The sequence below is a fragment of the Aquarana catesbeiana genome, linkage group LG07, assembly GCF_042186555.1.
Source record: "Aquarana catesbeiana isolate 2022-GZ linkage group LG07, ASM4218655v1, whole genome shotgun sequence".
Lineage (NCBI taxonomy): Eukaryota > Metazoa > Chordata > Amphibia > Anura > Ranidae > Aquarana > Aquarana catesbeiana.
The window spans coordinates 16,328,746-16,344,920 of NC_133330.1; the positions used below are offsets into that span (position 1 = coordinate 16,328,746).

General features: G+C 49.5%; 2 protein-coding genes across 7 annotated transcripts in view; one reads left to right on the forward strand and one right to left on the reverse strand.

Annotated features, from left to right (window-relative positions):
* Positions 1-177: 177 nt before the first annotated feature.
* Positions 178-14,844, reverse strand: MON1A (MON1 homolog A, secretory trafficking associated). 6 transcript variants are annotated; one of them, XM_073591667.1, is made up of 6 exons: positions 14,704-14,844; positions 13,576-13,715; positions 12,105-12,551; positions 9,414-10,179; positions 5,519-5,666; positions 178-2,674 (listed from the first exon to the last, which is right to left on the reverse strand). In XM_073591667.1, exons 1-6 carry the CDS (start codon positions 14,823-14,825, stop codon positions 2,534-2,536), a joined length of 1,764 nt encoding a protein of 587 aa, XP_073447768.1. In that variant the 5' UTR covers positions 14,826-14,844; the 3' UTR covers positions 178-2,533. The 6 variants fall into 6 exon arrangements, with proteins under 6 accessions (XP_073447768.1, XP_073447773.1, XP_073447772.1 ...); XM_073591672.1 differs by lacking the exon at positions 14,704-14,844 and adding an exon at positions 14,180-14,294; XM_073591671.1 differs by lacking the exon at positions 14,704-14,844 and adding an exon at positions 14,176-14,199.
* A 359-nt stretch (positions 14,845-15,203) lies between these two features.
* Positions 15,204-16,175, forward strand: part of LOC141102839 (uncharacterized) — a 58,168-nt gene continuing 57,196 nt past the window's right edge. Inside the window, 2 exon segments of the mRNA XM_073591868.1 lie at positions 15,204-15,322; positions 15,672-15,745. Coding sequence (XP_073447969.1) covers positions 15,687-15,745 — 59 coding nt within the window. The 5' untranslated portion in view covers positions 15,204-15,322; positions 15,672-15,686.

Genomic DNA, 16,175 nt, shown 5'->3' on the forward strand with positions numbered 1-16,175 from the left:
AATAAATTTATTTTAAAAATTCCCAAATATCCAAGGGGAGGAAAACTTTTGAGCACAACTGTATTAGTATGTCCATAGCACTGTGGTAAGAGGTATTTTATAAGAAGTAGCGCAAGATTTCATATATTTATTTTTTCATAGATGAAACATTACATTAAAAAAAAAAAAAAAAAAAAATCACGGGCAGCATTAGAGAATTTATTGCCAGGTGACCGGATGATGAGGAGACCCTCTTCCCTCCGATTGTTGGAAAATCGTCAAAAACGTCATTTATTTTGTACAAAGGTTCTATAGAATAAATACAGAATCACTGAAAAGGAACCCGCCAGGACAGAAATACGGGAACGGACCCTAAAACAGTGAAGGCGAGGCCGTCATCTTCATCCTCACCTATTTAGAGGTCAGGAGTCTCCAATTCACTGGCTGCATGCTTGTTCTAAGTCAGAACTCCTAACTCACAAGAAAAGAGACGGAAGATGGACGGCCTTGGAGCCTTCCCCTAAAACAAGTCAGTAGCAGCTCCCGCATTTTCATCCTGACGGACCCTCTATAATTATAAATAGACACTTTAAAGTCATAAATGGCTTTGGTTAATATAGTTCCGCTGGTTATCCTGAGACTTGCAGTTCCTCAGCAGCTAACAGTCCTTTCGTTAGTCGAGATTGGGCTGTGTGTTCCCTTCATGCAGCTGCCATGACATCAGTTATTATTATTAGATATTAATAATATTGTATTGCTTTGATTTTAAATGTATTAGTCATTTCCTGTTTCCTGTCACATGACTGTGTGCTATGCCGGAATTACAATGTTGTCACAGACAATCGGAGGGAGATTTACTAAAACTGGAGCACTCATAATCTGGTGCAGCTGTGCAGGGTAGCCAATCGGCTTCTAACTTCAGCTTGTTCAATCAAAGGGGTTGTAAAGGTACATGTTTTTTCACCCTAATGCATCCTATGCATTAAGGTGAAAAAACACCTGGCAGTCACCAGCCCCCTCCCCCCCCCGTTTTACCTACCTGAACCCCGAATTTCCATTGGCGCGTCCCCGCCGTCCTTCTCTCCACGGGTTCCCGCCTCTTGATTGGATAGATTGATAGCAGCGCAGCCATTGGCTCCCGCTGCTGTCAATCAAATCCAATGACGGGGGGGGGGGGGGGGCGAGTCCTGCAATCGGCTTCTATGAAGGCCTAATGCTGGACTCGGGAGCGCGCCTGCAGGGTAACCCCCTTGGGAGAGCACTTCTCCAAGGGGGTTATCTGATGCGGGGAGGAGCCGCAAGAGCCGCCAGGGACCCCAGAAATTGATGTTCGGGGCCACTCTGTGCAAAACGAGCTGCACAGTGGAGGTAAGTATGACATTTGTTATTTGAAAAAAATAAAAAACGATCCTTTAGTACAGTGGTCATCAACTCCTGTCCTCAGGGCCCACTAACAGGCCAGGTTTTATGTAATACCTTGGGGGAGATGCAGACTAGAATACTGCAATCACTGAGCAGCAAATGAGATCACCTGTGATGTATTTCAGTTATCTTGCAAACCTGGCCTGTTAGTGGGCCCTGAGGACAGGGTTGTAGAGCTGGGCGATTTTCTCAAAAAAGAAAAAAAAAACTCAATTCACGATTCGAATCAAGTTTTTTTTTGAGGCACGCCGTGCCGGTCCTGAGGAGCTGCGGGCAGGAGTTTTTTTAGGCGAGGCCTCGCGGACTAGGCCAAAGCTGCGGCCTCGCCTAAAAACTCCTGCCCACAGCTCCTCAGAACCGGCACGGTGTCAGCGCCGGTCCTGGTGAAAAAAAAAATCTAAAAAAATCAATTTGCTGAAAATTTGAATCGATTTTGACCTCTCAACTCGATTCAAGATTCAAATCGATTTTTTTCCCCAGCCCTACAGGGTTGATGACCATTGTCTTAGTATCACTTTAAGCTTTGATAATAACACCTAGAAACCGGTTTCTATTGAGATGCTTTAGATTTTGCACTCTCCAGTTTTAGTAACCCCCTCAAAAATGTTTTGGTCTGCACACAGAAGAAATTCAGATTTTAGTTGCAATTTTTCTGGTGGTCTCACCCATAACCTATTGGCGTGCAATCACCCATCTTTCCCCAGTTGCACACACAGGACTGTCCTAAGAGGTAGGGGAAGAGGCAGTTGCTTTGGGGGAGTACAAAAAGGAGCAGGACCTCCAACCTATCCTGAAACAAATAACAGCTCATGGAGCGGGACTTTTCTGCCCCGGCATTGGTTGCACATACTGAGTTTACAGGTTCCAAACCCCCCCCCCCGTGCCATTCCTTCTTCTATACATCAAACCAACCTTTTCCTAAAAACAGGTATATACTTAGAGGAGAAATAACGGAAATCAGTTATCATTACAGTCACCCCTAGCTTCCGGTGACATGAGGAGGAGCTTGACGAGGTAGAGCTACCAATCACAGCGCAGAGGATTCTAAGAAATCCTATCCAATGGGCACCCTCGAAGGTTCCTCTGTCAGTATCTTTGCTGTCCAGAACCAGATGTGGCTTCACCCTCACAGTCAGTATGTGGGAGAACTCAGGATGAACAGGCGGTCCTCTTCCTTGCGGATCCAGCGCAGCAGGCGGGAGACCCCGCTCACAGCTGATGACTTTGTCCCCAGAGGACTGAAACAAACGTAGAGTTCGAAGGCCTCCGTCACCTGCAGAGAGGAGAGTGATAAAGGTCATAGACGCCAGACAAACTACTCACCTCGTCTCCTCCTGAAACATGGAGAAGCAGAATTACTAACTGGAAAATATGTCAGGGCATTTCCTGTCCCTAGGCACTCCTGAATCCTCATATCATTGCACTTCCTGTCCCTAGGCACTCCTGAATCCTCATATCATTGCACTTCCTATCCCTAGGCACACCTGAATCCTCATATCATTGCACTTCCTGCCCCTAGGCACTCCTGAATCCTGTTATCAGTGCACTTCCTGTCCCTAGGCACTCCTGACTCCTCATATCATTGCACTTCCTGTCCCTAGGCACTCCTGACTCCTCATATCATTGCACTTCCTGTCCCTAGGCACACCTGAATCCTCATATCATTGCACTTCCTGTCCCTAGGCACACCTGAATCCTCATATCATTGCACTTCCTGTCCCTAGGCACTCCTGAATCCTGTTATCAGTGCACTTCCTGTCCCTAGGCACTGCTGAAGCCTCATATTGCACTTCCAGTGCCTACGCATTCCTGTTCTTTTATCTTCATAGCTGTATATCTGCAGCAGTGTTAATTTTGTCTACTAAAACATTTTAGTCGACTAAATGAATACTATTTTAGTCGACTAAAATACGACTAGAACTAAAACAACTGAGATGACTAAAATACGACTAAAATGGCATTTTAGTCAAAAGACTAAGACTAAAACTAAATTGAAATTTGACTTCAAAATGAACACTGGTCTGTAGTGCATGTTCATACCTCAATACCATAATAAAAAACATAAATCGATTTTTCACTCTAGCAGTATATAATGAATTTGGAAATTGTAGAGAAATGTTAACTAATGCATTACAGTTTAATTACACCCATTAGATTTTAGATGACTAAAATGAGTTTAGTCGACTAAAATGTACTGGATATTTAGTCGACTAAATACGACTAAAACTAAAACTATTGCAGAAGACTAAAATGGGACTAAAACTAATATGCCATTTTAGTCCTAAGACTAAGACTAAAACTAAATCGAAATTTGCTGACAAAATTAACACTGATCTGCAGTCAGTGGCGTAACTAGAACCTACAAGGCCCCCCCTGACCCCCGGCAGGGGCCCTTCCTTCAGAGCTCGGTGGTGAAACACCAGGGCCTTGTCGCAAGTGCGACGTTTTGTGACCCTGGTAGTTCCGCCACTGGTGTCAGTAGTTTTTTTATTTCTATTTTTTAAATTTTTTTTAATATTATTTACAATTTCTTAGGAGCCCTGTTGGGGGGGTTTGGTGAAATATCAGGGGTCTAAACAGACCTTTGATGTTCCACCTTTGAGACAGAGAAAGGAGATTGAGAACACCCAGATCACAGCCTCAGCAGCACAGATTGAATGGACAGGGACAGTTCTGTACAGAGGGGCCTCCCTTTCATTCACAAACTGAAGCATACAAAACAGTTTACTATGCTACAGTTATGAATGAACAATGGATTCCTCTATATGCAGCCGCTCCTCCTATCCAAGCGTACAGGGGGGCCACACAGGCCCCCCTACAGCATGGGGCCGCGTCGCAATTGCGACCCCTGTAGGTACGCCCCTGTCTGCAGTGTGAGATGATCAAAGAACTGCTGCCTATAACTGCCACCCTCAGAAGATTTGGAGAGAGATTTGGTGATGTCACTAGTGTGCTGATCTCGGTTTTCCTTGCTGGAGAAGAAGCTGTACCTGGGAGCTTCGAGTGCAAGGATCTCCCTGCTTCTGATTCATTCATTGTGTGGATCTGTGCTTCTTCCACCTCAACCATTACCCCACCAGTCGGGCAGCTCTGACATGAGGAAACAAAGCCCTTCCTCTAACAAGATGGATGTCTCTACACAGCGACAGTGTCGAACAAGACATGGTAAGGCAGCAATGATGAACATATCCTCTGGAAGGAGAGCACTGGAAATACTGGGGACTAGGTATTTGCCCTCTGCTTGCTTATTTGGGCACAGCCCCCTGTTACTGCAAACCTCATTAAATTTGAAGTGAGATTTGGTGATGTTACTACTGTGCTGCTCACTATTGGAGAGGAAGCTGTACCTGAGGACCTGCAGTGCAAGGATCTCCCTGCTACTGCCTCATCCATTCTGTAGATCTGTGCCTCCTCCACCTGTTTTATTACCCCACTAGTCATCAAGGGGAGAAGCCATGACACCAGGAAGCAAAGCCTTGCCTCTACCAAGATAGCTGCCTCTACACAGACTTAACACAGAACGAGGTACGGCAAGTCGGTAATGATGTATATATCCTTTGTAGGGAGAACACAGAAAATACTGGGGACTTTGCACTTTGATGTTTTTTGGGGGGGTGGGGGGGCGCAGCTCCCTGTTACTGCTAGCCTCAGAAGGTATGGAATGATATTTAGTGATGTCACTACCATGCTGCTCACTGTTTTCCTTTCTGGAGAGGAAGCTGTACCTGGGGACCTGTAGTGCTGGGATCTCCCTGCTTCATCCATTCTGTAGATTGGTGTGGATTATTCCACCACTAAGCCTTGCCTCTAACCAAGATGGCTGCTCTCATGCAGACATGGCATGGTAAGTCAGTAGTGGGGAAAAGACTAGCTGCAGAGAGCTCATAGGCATTACTGGTGATGAGACATTTCACTTCTCCCTGCAATCTTCCGGGCACAGCTTCCTCTATATTCAGATTGTACAATGAAGACTCCACTATCAATCACATACGGCTTCATGGCAGCATGTTGCAAAACCTGCTCTGTATCCTGGGGGATTATTACAAGTTCTTATAGGTGGAAATATTTGTCAGAAGCAGGAAAGAGACTCACTGGAATCCTCTTTGGGGTCACTTACCCAGGCCAGTATGTTCTCATGGGCTCCCATGTGGTAGATGGTGATCAGGGGACGGGCGCTGCAGTGTGCTCTGCCGTGCAGGTATTGATATAACTCCACCAGCCGCTTTCTTTCCTGATCGGTGTCATAGGGAGCCACCATGGCGGGACTGTAGGGAGATCACATGGTCATTCTTTCCTGGCTTCATCGGCAGGTATGCAGCATTTTCCATTTTCACTTCCCAGCCCTTTCTACAGCCAACATGTACAAAAACTGCTGCCCAATAGGAACAGCTTACAATGAACTCACTAAACACAAAGGTCTTCCTTACGTTCTCTTTCCCCTGTAAGCCCCCACTTCCCAGTGCACACCTTAGGGCAGTGATGGCAAACCTTGGCACCCTAGATGTTTTGGTATTACATTTCCCATGATGCTTATCTAAACTGCAGAGTGCATGAGCATCATGGGAAATGTAGTTCCAAAACATCTGGGGTGCCAAGGTTCGCCATCACTGCCTTAGGGTATGCCTTGTGCAAAGAGGGCTACTTGTTTTGCAGTCTTGGAGATTTTTCAATCCACACAGAAGCTTGCCATGGCTATTTATATTAAAAGGAGAAGCAGTGGCGTTACTAGGGTTGGTGTCACCTGGTGTGGTAAAACGTGGTGTCAGCCCCCCTCCAATTATTTTCCAGTTTTCTGAAAGTGCGCAGAATGCGTGACTTCTGGTGCGCTTTCAGAAAATGCAGAACAAAAAAAAAAGCGCAACCTGTAGGACTGCAGCAATAACTGCAGGTAAAACGTAGGAAAACTCCCTTTACATTACACAACCCCTGCACCTCTTGCCCCCTTTACATTACATGCCCCCACACCTCTGGTTCCCCTTACGTTACATGGCCCCCGCACCTCTGGACCCCTTTACATTACACAGCCCCTGCACCTCTGGACCCCTTATTACACAGCCCCCGCACCTCTGGTTCCCCTTACATTACACATCCCCCTGTACATTACACAGCCCCGAACCTCTGGACCCCTTTACATGACAACATCCCTAGCACCTCTGGCCCCCCTTTACATTACACAGCTCTCGCACCTCTGGACCCCTTTACATTACACAGCCCTCGCACTTAAAGCGGAGTTCCACTCAAAAGTGGAACTTCTGTCTCATACTAAACCCCCCACCTCCAGTGCCACATTTGGCACCTTTCGGAGGGAAGGGGGGGGGGGGGGAGCGGATACCTGTCTTTGACAGGTATCCTGTCCCAGTTCCGAGAGACCAAGCAGCAGCGATCTACATCAGCAGCTCTGTCCCTCTCCTCCTCTTCTGCCGGCCAGTGAAAGAGCGCAGCGTGCTTTGCGCAGTAGGGGCCCGGCAATGAAGCCGAAAGGCTACACTGCCGGGTTCCCTCAGTAGCAATGGTCGCGGCAGTACCCGACTAGCTGATCCGAAAATTGCCTGCGGTGCCCTCATTGCTGGACTCCAGGACAAGCAAGTGTCCTAATGTTAAAAGTCAGTAGCTAAAGTATGTGTAGTTGCTGACTTTTAATTTTTAAAGGGGTGGGCTGACCTCCTCTTTAACTTGGAAAGTTAGCTCCGGTTTTCATTCTGACTCCTGCTTCGCTCTGCTGTGTTAGTGAGTGGCAGAGGCAATCCAGCGGCCAGCCGTGGGTGTTGCCCCTCTGGCAAGTGTCACCCGGGTGAGGTCCGCACCCCCATAGCGACGCCACTGATGAGAAGTATGGGCTATGTAAGAAAACAAACCTTCATACTCACCTGCATGCTGCAGCATCAGTGTGATGCTGTAGCTGCCCCCACTGGCTTAAAGCCCGAGAACTGGGCAACTGCATGACCACTAATCGCTCAGGTATTGGTCAGCTCTGAGTGTCGTGGCTCTCCGCTCTGCTCCTCCAGCATTCACTGGAGTGCCGTGCTGGAGAGGGTGAATTCGGCTCTCAAGCAATATGGTTGGGGTCCTTCCAAAGCCTGGAGCAGCTCTAAACCTATTTGGACCCCCTGCAGGCTTCCTTTATGCATACACCTTATTGTACCCTTTGCCAATCCCCCCCAGCTGCATGCCTTATTAGACTCTCAGCCAACTTCCCCCGTCTGCTCACCTCACTGAACCCCTTAGCTCATCTTCTCCAGCAGTACATCTTATTGGATCCCTGGCTGGCCTCCCATATTGCTCACACCTCGTTGGGCCCCCAGCCAGCCTCCTTTTTGCACACCTCATTGTACCCCTGGCCAGCCTCCCCATCCACAAACCTCAAATTTTCCAGTCAACCTTCCCTATCCACACAGCTCATAGGACCCCTGGCCAGCCTCCCCTTACACCTAGTTGGACCCCCTGCAGGCTTCCTCTATCCACCCAGCTCATTGGACCCTCAGCCCTCTGCACACCCCATTGAACCTCTAGCCAACCTCTCATACCCACACACCTTACTGGTCTTCTGGCCAGTCCCCCTAGATGCATACCTTATTGGACTCTCAGCCTCCCCTTATCTGTTCACCTCATTAAACCCCTTAGCTGATCTTCCCTAGCGGTACATCATAATGGATCCCTGGCTGGCCTTCCATATCTGCACACCTCGTTGAAACCCCTGGCTGGCCTCCCCATTGGCAAACCTTATTGGATCCCTAGCTGGCCTCCTCTATCTGCCCATCTTACTGGATCACTAGCTGGTGTCTCTTGTAAGTCTTACTGGACCCTGGCTAGCCTACTTGCACAGCTCATTGAACCCCTGGCCCCCCTCCCTTATTGGCCCACCCTATTGAATCCCTGGCCAGTCTCCCCTAACCGAACATCTATTTGGACCCCTGGCTGGCCTCCCCCATTGGCACACCTAATTGGTCTCTCAGCCAACCTCCCCTCTCTGCTCACCTCCTTGAACCCCTTAGCTGGTCTTCCCTAGCAGTACATCATATTGGATCCCTGGTTGACCTCCCATATTTGCACACCTCATTGGACCCCTAGCCAGAGTCCCCTATGTAAATATCTTAATGGACCCTAGCTGGCTTCCCATACTTGCACACTTCATTGAACCTTTGGCTGGCCTCCCCTACTGCCATATCCTATTGAATCCCTAGTCATTCTCCCCTATCCGCACGCCTATTTGGACCCCTGACCGGCCTTTCCTATCTGCCCACGTTATTGGGCTCTCAGCCAACCTCCCCTGTCACCTCATTGAACCCCTTTGCTGGTCTTCCCTAGTGGCACAACTTACTGGATTCTTGGCTGGCTTCCCATATCTGCACACCTCATTGGACCCCCATCCAGTGTCCCCTTTGTGAATACTCTATGTTGGCCATTTTCCCACACCTATTGAACACCCTTGGCTGGCCTCCCCTATTGGCACACCTTATTGAATCCCTGGCCAGTCTCCCCTATCTGCACACCTTATTGGACTCTCAACCAACCTCCCCCATCTGCTCACCTCATTGTCCCCCTTAGCTGGTCTTCCCTAATGGTAAACCTTACTGGCTTCCTAGCTGGCCTTCCATATCTGCACACCTCATTGGACCCCTGGCCAGCATCCCCTATGTGAATAGTGTATCTTTTTGGACCCTGGCCGGCTTCCCATACTTGCAAACTTTATTGAACACTTGGCTGGCCTCCCCTATCGGCACACCTTATAGAAATCCTGGCCAGTCTCCCCTCTCTGTTCACCTCATTAAAACTCTTAGCTGATCTTCCTTAGCAGTACATCTTATTGGATCCCTGGCTGGCCTCCCATATCTGCACACCTCATTGGACCCCCAGCCAGTGTCCCCTATACTGTATCTTATTGGACCCTGGCTGGCTTCCTATACTTGTACACTTCATTGAACACCCTTGGCTCGCCTTCCCTATTGGCACACCTGGCCAGTCTCCCCTTTCCGCACGCCTTCCTGGACCCCTAGCTGGTATCTTTTGCTCACCTGGTGAGGAGCCCGGAGCTCTTAGATTTGTAAAGGAAATGCCTCAGTTCTGGGATCCCGATCGGTGCGACATCATAGAATTGGTTCCTCAGCGCCTCCATCAGCGGGGCCCACACTCCCTTCTTCTCCAGCCTCTCCACTATCTTTCTCTTGCAGTCTGAGACTGTGAAGAAGTCCTCTCGGTCAGTGGACACCATCAGGAGGCAGAGTTCAGGTTTGTGGCTCAGATACGAGATGTGAGCATGGAAGAAGCCAGAGGCATTGAATTTGGGGAGGCAGATGGGTGTCCAGGCCTCGCCTTCTCTGAAGGAGCTGGATGAGGTGACCAGGTTGAAGAGAAGGTGGAGGTCAATGGGGTGCAGATACTGGTCCTTCTTCCTGACTAGGGTCACCAGCTGGTTATTGGACATCAGAATGGAGAAGACCAAGCTTTTGGCCTTGGCTTGCTGGAGGCAGTACATGGCCGAATCTCGCAGGCTGGCCGCCATGGGCAGACAACGCACTGCCCCCAGGAGGAAGCTGGGGTCGACGTCCATGGAATCCAGCAGCTTGTCTGTGATGCGCTCAGAGCCGGAGAGGAGCTGGCGCAGGTCATAGCTGGCTCTCTGCTGGAAGAAATGGTGGAGCTGAGTCCCGGTGACCAGGCTCACGATTTGATAGTAAACGTACAGCAACTCCTGAGCGATTTCCTGCTCCGACTGCTGAGTATGTGACACCGACACCAAGACCAGAGGAGAGCGACGCACAAACACCACCTTATATCCATCTGTAACAGAGAAAGAAAAAAAAAACTGTACCAGAAATAGGGGCGGGGAAGGCATATGGGAATACTTCTAAAACCATTTCTCACCTTTATTAACCGCTTTAAGACCGCTACATAGCAGATTTACTGCTACAGGGCGGCTCTCCTGTGCAGAATCAAGTGTATACAGTGCCTTAAAAAAGTATTCATACCCCTTGACATTTTCCACATTTTGTCATGTCACAACCGTAAATGTATTTTATTGGGATTTTATGTGATAGACCAACACAAAGTGCGACATAAATGTGAAGAAGTGGAAGGAAAATGATAAATGGTTTTTAATTTTTTTTTTACAAATAAATATGTGAAAAGTGTGGCATGCATTTGTATTCAGCCCCCCTTTACTCTGATACCCCTAACTAAAGTCTAGTGGAACCAATTGCCTTCAAAAGTCACCCATTAAGTAAATAGAATCCACCTGTGTGTAATTTAATCTCAGTATAAATACAGCTGTTCTGTGAAGCCCTCAGAGGTTTGTTAGAGAATCTTAGTGAACAAACAGCATCATGAAGGCCAAGGAACACACCAGACAGTTCAGGGATAAAGTTGTGGAGAAGTATAAAGCAGGGTTAGGTTATAAAAAAAATCTCCCAAGCTTTGAACATCTCACGGAGCTCTGTTCAATCCATCATCGGAAAATGGAAAGAGTATGGCACAACTGCAAACCTACCAAGACATGGCCGTCCACCTAAACTGACCGGCCGGGCAAGGAGAGCATTCATCAGAGAAGAGCCAAGAGGTCCATGGTAACTCTGGAGGAGCTGCAGAGATCCACGGCTCAGGTGGGAGAATCTGTCCACAGGACAACTATTAGTCGTGTTCTCCACAAATCTGCCCTTTATGGAAGAGTGACAAGAAGAAAGACATTGGTGAAAGAAAGTCATAAGAAGTCCTGTTTGTAGTTTGCGAGAAACCATGTGGAAGAAGGTGCTCGGGTCAAATGAGACCAAAATTTAACTTTTTAGCCTAAAAGTAAAACGCTATGTGTGGCGGAAAACTAACACTTCACATCACCCTGAACACACCATCCCCACCGTGAAACATGGTGGTGGCAGCATCATGTGGTGGGGATGCTTTTCTTCAGCAGGGACAGGGAAGCTGGTCAGAGTTGATGGGAAGATGGATGGAGCCAAATACGGGACAATCTTAGAAGAAAACCTGTTAGAGTCAGCAAAAGACTTGAGACCGGGGCGGAGCTTCACCTTCCAGCAGGACAACGACCCGAAACATCCAGCCAGAGCTACAATGGAATGGTTTAGATCAAAGCATATTCATGTGTTAGAATGGCCCAGTCAAAGTCCAGACCTAAATCCAATTGAGAATCTGTGGGAAGACTTGAAAATTGCTGTTCACAGACGTTCTCCATCCAATCTGACAGAGCTTGAGATATTCTGCAAAGAAGAAGAATGGGCAGAAATGTCCCTCTCTAGATGTGCAAAGCTGGTAGAGACATCCCCAAAAAGACTTGCAGCTGTAATTGCAGCGAAAGGGGGTTCTACAAAGTAATGACTCCGGGGGGCGCCATACAAATGTACCCCCCACACTTTTCACATATTTATTTGTAAATAATTTTGAAAACCATTTATTATTTTCCTTCCACTTCACAATTATGTGCCACTTTGTGTTGGTCTATCACATAAAATACATTTACGTTTTTGGTTGTAAAATGACAAAATGTGGAAAATTTCAAGGGGTATGATTACATTTTCAAGGCACTGTATGTATAAGTGATTCTGCAGGGGGACGCTGATCTTCAGTAAAACACACAGAACGGGTATCTGCCCATGTAAACAAGGGCCATGCCCTGGTGCCATGCACAGCTGCACCAGATTTTGCGCTCTCTAGTTTTAGTGAATAACCCCAATGTGATACAACTACACCAGTTCTACCTGCGTGGATGGATCGGATGGCGTTCTTCTCCGATTCCAGAAATGACACCAGAGCCATCATCACTCCGGCCGTGCTCGAGAGCGCCTCCTCTGACCGGTACCGAGAATACACCGGCTTCCCTGCTTCACTCAGGACAAAGACGTGTTTCTGGTGCCGGTACCAGTCATCCAGAACCCGACTCCCTCCGTCCCCTTCTGGGCTGGAAGAAGAAGCGGTGTCCTCCTGTCCCTGGTCAGGGACCTCCTCCGGGCTCTGCTCCATACTCTGTATAGAGCTGACACTCAGCTGAGTGGTGAGCTTGCTGAAGTCCTCACTGATCTGCTCAATGCTGCTGATCTCCACATTGCCGTCGAGGCCGGGACTCCGGGGGAGGGGAACCTCCACCTCTCCAGTGAGGTCTTCATAGGACTGAGCGTGAACAAACATGGCTTCATCTTGGCCCGCCCCTGAGGAAAGAGAAAGAGAGATTTTAAATCATTATTTTATTTCATTAAAATTTTTTTTTTTTTATTTCTGCTCCTGGCTCCTCCCCAGCAAGCCATTTGCTATGGGGGCACTCCTGCATACTCTTTCCCAAGCCGGCTCTGTGTATCCACAGAGCATGGCTCGTCCCTGCCCACCGCTCCCTCCTTACTGTCTTTGAATGGCTCCCACTGCTGTCTCTGAGCCAATGAGAAGGGAGAGAGCAAAGAGAGACGCTGCTCTTGGACACAGTGCTGCGAGATCAGGCTTAGGCATGTATTAGGGGGCGGGGGGGGGGGGCTCTGCATGCAAAAGGTTTTTACCTTAAAGTGGTTGTAAAGGCAGAAGGTGCATTCTATGCACGAAGGTAAAAAAAAAAAAAAAAACCTCTGTGTGCAGCCCCCCCTAAAACTTACCCGAGCCCCCTCTCGTTCCAGCGATGTCCACAAGAGCCTTGCCTCTCCGGAAACTCGCACTCCTGACTGGCTGTTGTCTCCCGCTGCAGTCAATCACAGCCAGTGAGCCAATCGGGAGACAGAGGGGGCGGGGCCCAGCAGCGGCTTCGTGTGTAAATGGACACACAGAGCCGTGGCTCGGGAGCGCAGATGCTTGGGTGCCCCCAGAGAAAACGGCTTGCTGTGGGGGGCACTCGGCAGAAGGGAGGGGCCAGGAGGACCAGTGGGGAACCCGAGAAGAGGAGGACCGGGGCTGCTCTGTGCAAAACCATTACACAGAGCAGGTAAGTATAACATGTTTGTTATTTATAACTATTCTCACAAGGGGGAACAAGCCCCCACTTTGTGACAGCTTGGGCAGTGACAGGTCCTCTTTATGGGGACATCAGGGGCTTTCACACTGGAATGAAAGCAGCGGCACTGTCGGGTCGGTTTGCAGGCGCTATTATTAGCGCAAGAGCGCCTGCAAACCGCCCCAGTGTGAAAGGACCCTAAGAGGTGTGTACAGCGCGGCGGACTGTGTTGGCGCTATGTTGGGTGTTTTACGGCTTACCTGGCTCGGTGCCCTGGGTCAGGGCGGGGGCGGGGCTCTCGGAGCGCAGGAACTCCGGGAGGGCGGACAGGTTGGAGGAGGGCGGGGTCACTCCAGGGTGTCGCTCCACCTTGTCATGGACGTCAGAAGCCATAAATGTCCTGTACAGGGGAGACAATACATTACATAACACATTACTGCAGGTTACCCATAGCAACCACCTCTACTTCCTGTCAGCTGACACCAGGAAGCTGATTGGCTGGCTGCTGTGCCCATGTTACAATAGGCCCCTCCCCCTCCTCAGTGTACACAGAACCCTCACATTACCTGTCCGATCACCGCAGGACCCCCGGTGCATTATGGGGCCTCCCCAACCCCTGGCGAGATTCACACACACACACACAGCCCCGCCCCACACTCCTCCCACCTGTATAGAGACTTACTTCCGGCTCATTGTGGCTCCTCCCCCAAGCCCCGCCCCACACTCCTCCCACCTCCACACAGGCTGTCCTGCTTTCAGTGCACGGTGGCTCCTCCCAGTCGATTCCCAAGCTCCGCCCCCGTCCGGCTCAGCCCAGCTTCGCCCCAAACTCCACCTAATTCTAGGCTAAAAAGACCGACCTACTTCTAGTGGCTTGTGGCCCATCCCCATCATTTCCAAGCCCCGCCCCACGCTCCTATTCTCCAACAAAGGCCGAGCTGCCTGCTTTCGGTGACTTGTGGCCCCGCCCTATCATTCCCAAGCTCCGCCCCTCTAGGCATCTCATAGAGCCCCGCCCCACACTCCTCCTACCTTCAACAAAGGCCGAGCTGCTTTCAGTGACTTGTGGCCCCGCCCCATCATTGCCAGGATCCGCCCCTCTAGGCTTCTTACAGATCCCCGCCCCAAGCTCCGCCCCTCTAGGCTTCGTACAAAGCCCCGCCCCACACTCCTCCTACCTCCAACAAAGGCCGAGCTTTCAGTGACTTGTGGCCCCGCCCCTCTAGGCTTCTCACAGAGCCCCGCCCCACACTCCCACCTACCTCCAACAAAGGCCGAGCTTTCAGTGACTTGTGGCCCCGCCCCATCATTGCCAAGCCCCGCCCCTCTAGGCTTCTCACAGAGCCCCGCCCCACACTCCCACCTACCTCCAACAAAGGCCGACCTACTTCCAGTGCCATGTGGCTCCTCCCCCCGCAAATTCCAAAGCTCCGCCCCGACCAACACTTCTGTCTCCTCTACAGAAACTGACGGGCGACCTGCTCCTGCATTTTGACTCCTCCCCCGTCATTCCCAGGATCCGCCCCAGGTAGGCTCCTCCCCAATACAGCCCCGCCCAAACACTCCCCTCTCCTCTACAGAGTCTGACCTACTTCCGGTGCATCGTGCGCCCCTCCCCATTCTTCCCAAGCTCCGCCCACAGCGGGCTGCTCTCAGTCAGACGGGGTTCTTAGTACTGTATTTCACTCTATAAACTCACTTTACTGTTTGAAAATAAGTGTAACATGCAAAACTCCGGTGGGTGTAACAAGATGTCCGCTTTCCCCCTCCCCAGCGTATACTTACCATGGAGGAGTGCGGGGTGTAGCAAGATGGCGGCGACGGAACGTCACTTCCGTTACACATTCTGACGGGTCGACCTAATCTGACGAAACACCCCGCCCAACGATTTTTCCCTTCCTCCTTTACTCGAGGCTGGCGTACTTCCGGTGCGGGGCGGAAGTGAAAGTCGAAGCTGGCGCTGGGCGAACGGAGGAGGATCCGCGTCGGGGACCAACAGGGCCGTGTGTAAGACCGCCATTATCCGGCTATGTATAGCGCCAACATGTACCGTAGAGGTGTGCAGAGGCCTCTGTCAGTCACAGGAGCTTACACTCTAATAATAAGTGTGGGGGGAGGGGGGAGACATTAGAGTGTAAGCTCCTCTGGTACAGAGACTGATGTGACTGGCTCAGTGATCTCTGTACAGCACTGCGGTATATGTCAGAGCTATATAAATGTATAATGTCCCCCCAACAGCCACACACACTGTTATTATACATGTGTATTGCTCTGACATATACCGCGGTGTTGTACACAATCTTTGTATATGTTATTCTCTCGCTATAGATTGATATTTGGATTTTTCTTTCTCCAGGTGGTTGATTTTCGGATGTCGTATAACGCGGAGAAGATGTGGGACGGTCCTCGCCCGCCGTTCGGGGCGTTCCGGTGAGTTTCCCCCCCCCCCCCCCAGAGATTACGATTGATTTTCTGATCAGCGTGGAGCCGCACACGTGACGGGCCGGGATCTTAGTTTTGTATTTACATAGAAATGTAGGAAGTAGAGCGGCACGATTCTGAACCAAAATGAGAATCACAATCTTTTTTTTTTTTTGCTTAGAATAAAAAGATCACGATTCTCGCGGTGTAAAATCTGTCACGTTTTACAAAAAAAAAATTGGGCTAACTTTACAGGGTTTTTTTTTTTTTTTTTTTTTTTTCATTAAAGTGTAATTTTCCCCCAAAAATTGCATTTGAACGACCGCTGCGCAAATACAAGTGTGACATAAAATATTGCAACAACCACCATTTTATTCTCTAGGGTCTCTAGTAAAAAAAAAATATAATGTTCGGGGGTTCTAAGTAATTTTCTAGCATA

Coding starts and splice junctions, on each gene's coding strand:
- MON1A (XM_073591667.1), bottom strand. CDS start 14,825: ATGACGGGGGAGGAGTCAAAATGCAGGAGCAGGTCGCCCGTCAGTTTC. Junction 13,716..14,703: donor GGAGCCACATGGCACTGGAA/GTAGGTCGGCCT, acceptor TCCCCTGTACAG/GACATTTATGGCTTCTGACG. Junction 10,180..12,104: donor CATCCGATCCATCCACGCAG/GTAGAACTGGTG, acceptor TCTCTGTTACAG/ATGGATATAAGGTGGTGTTT.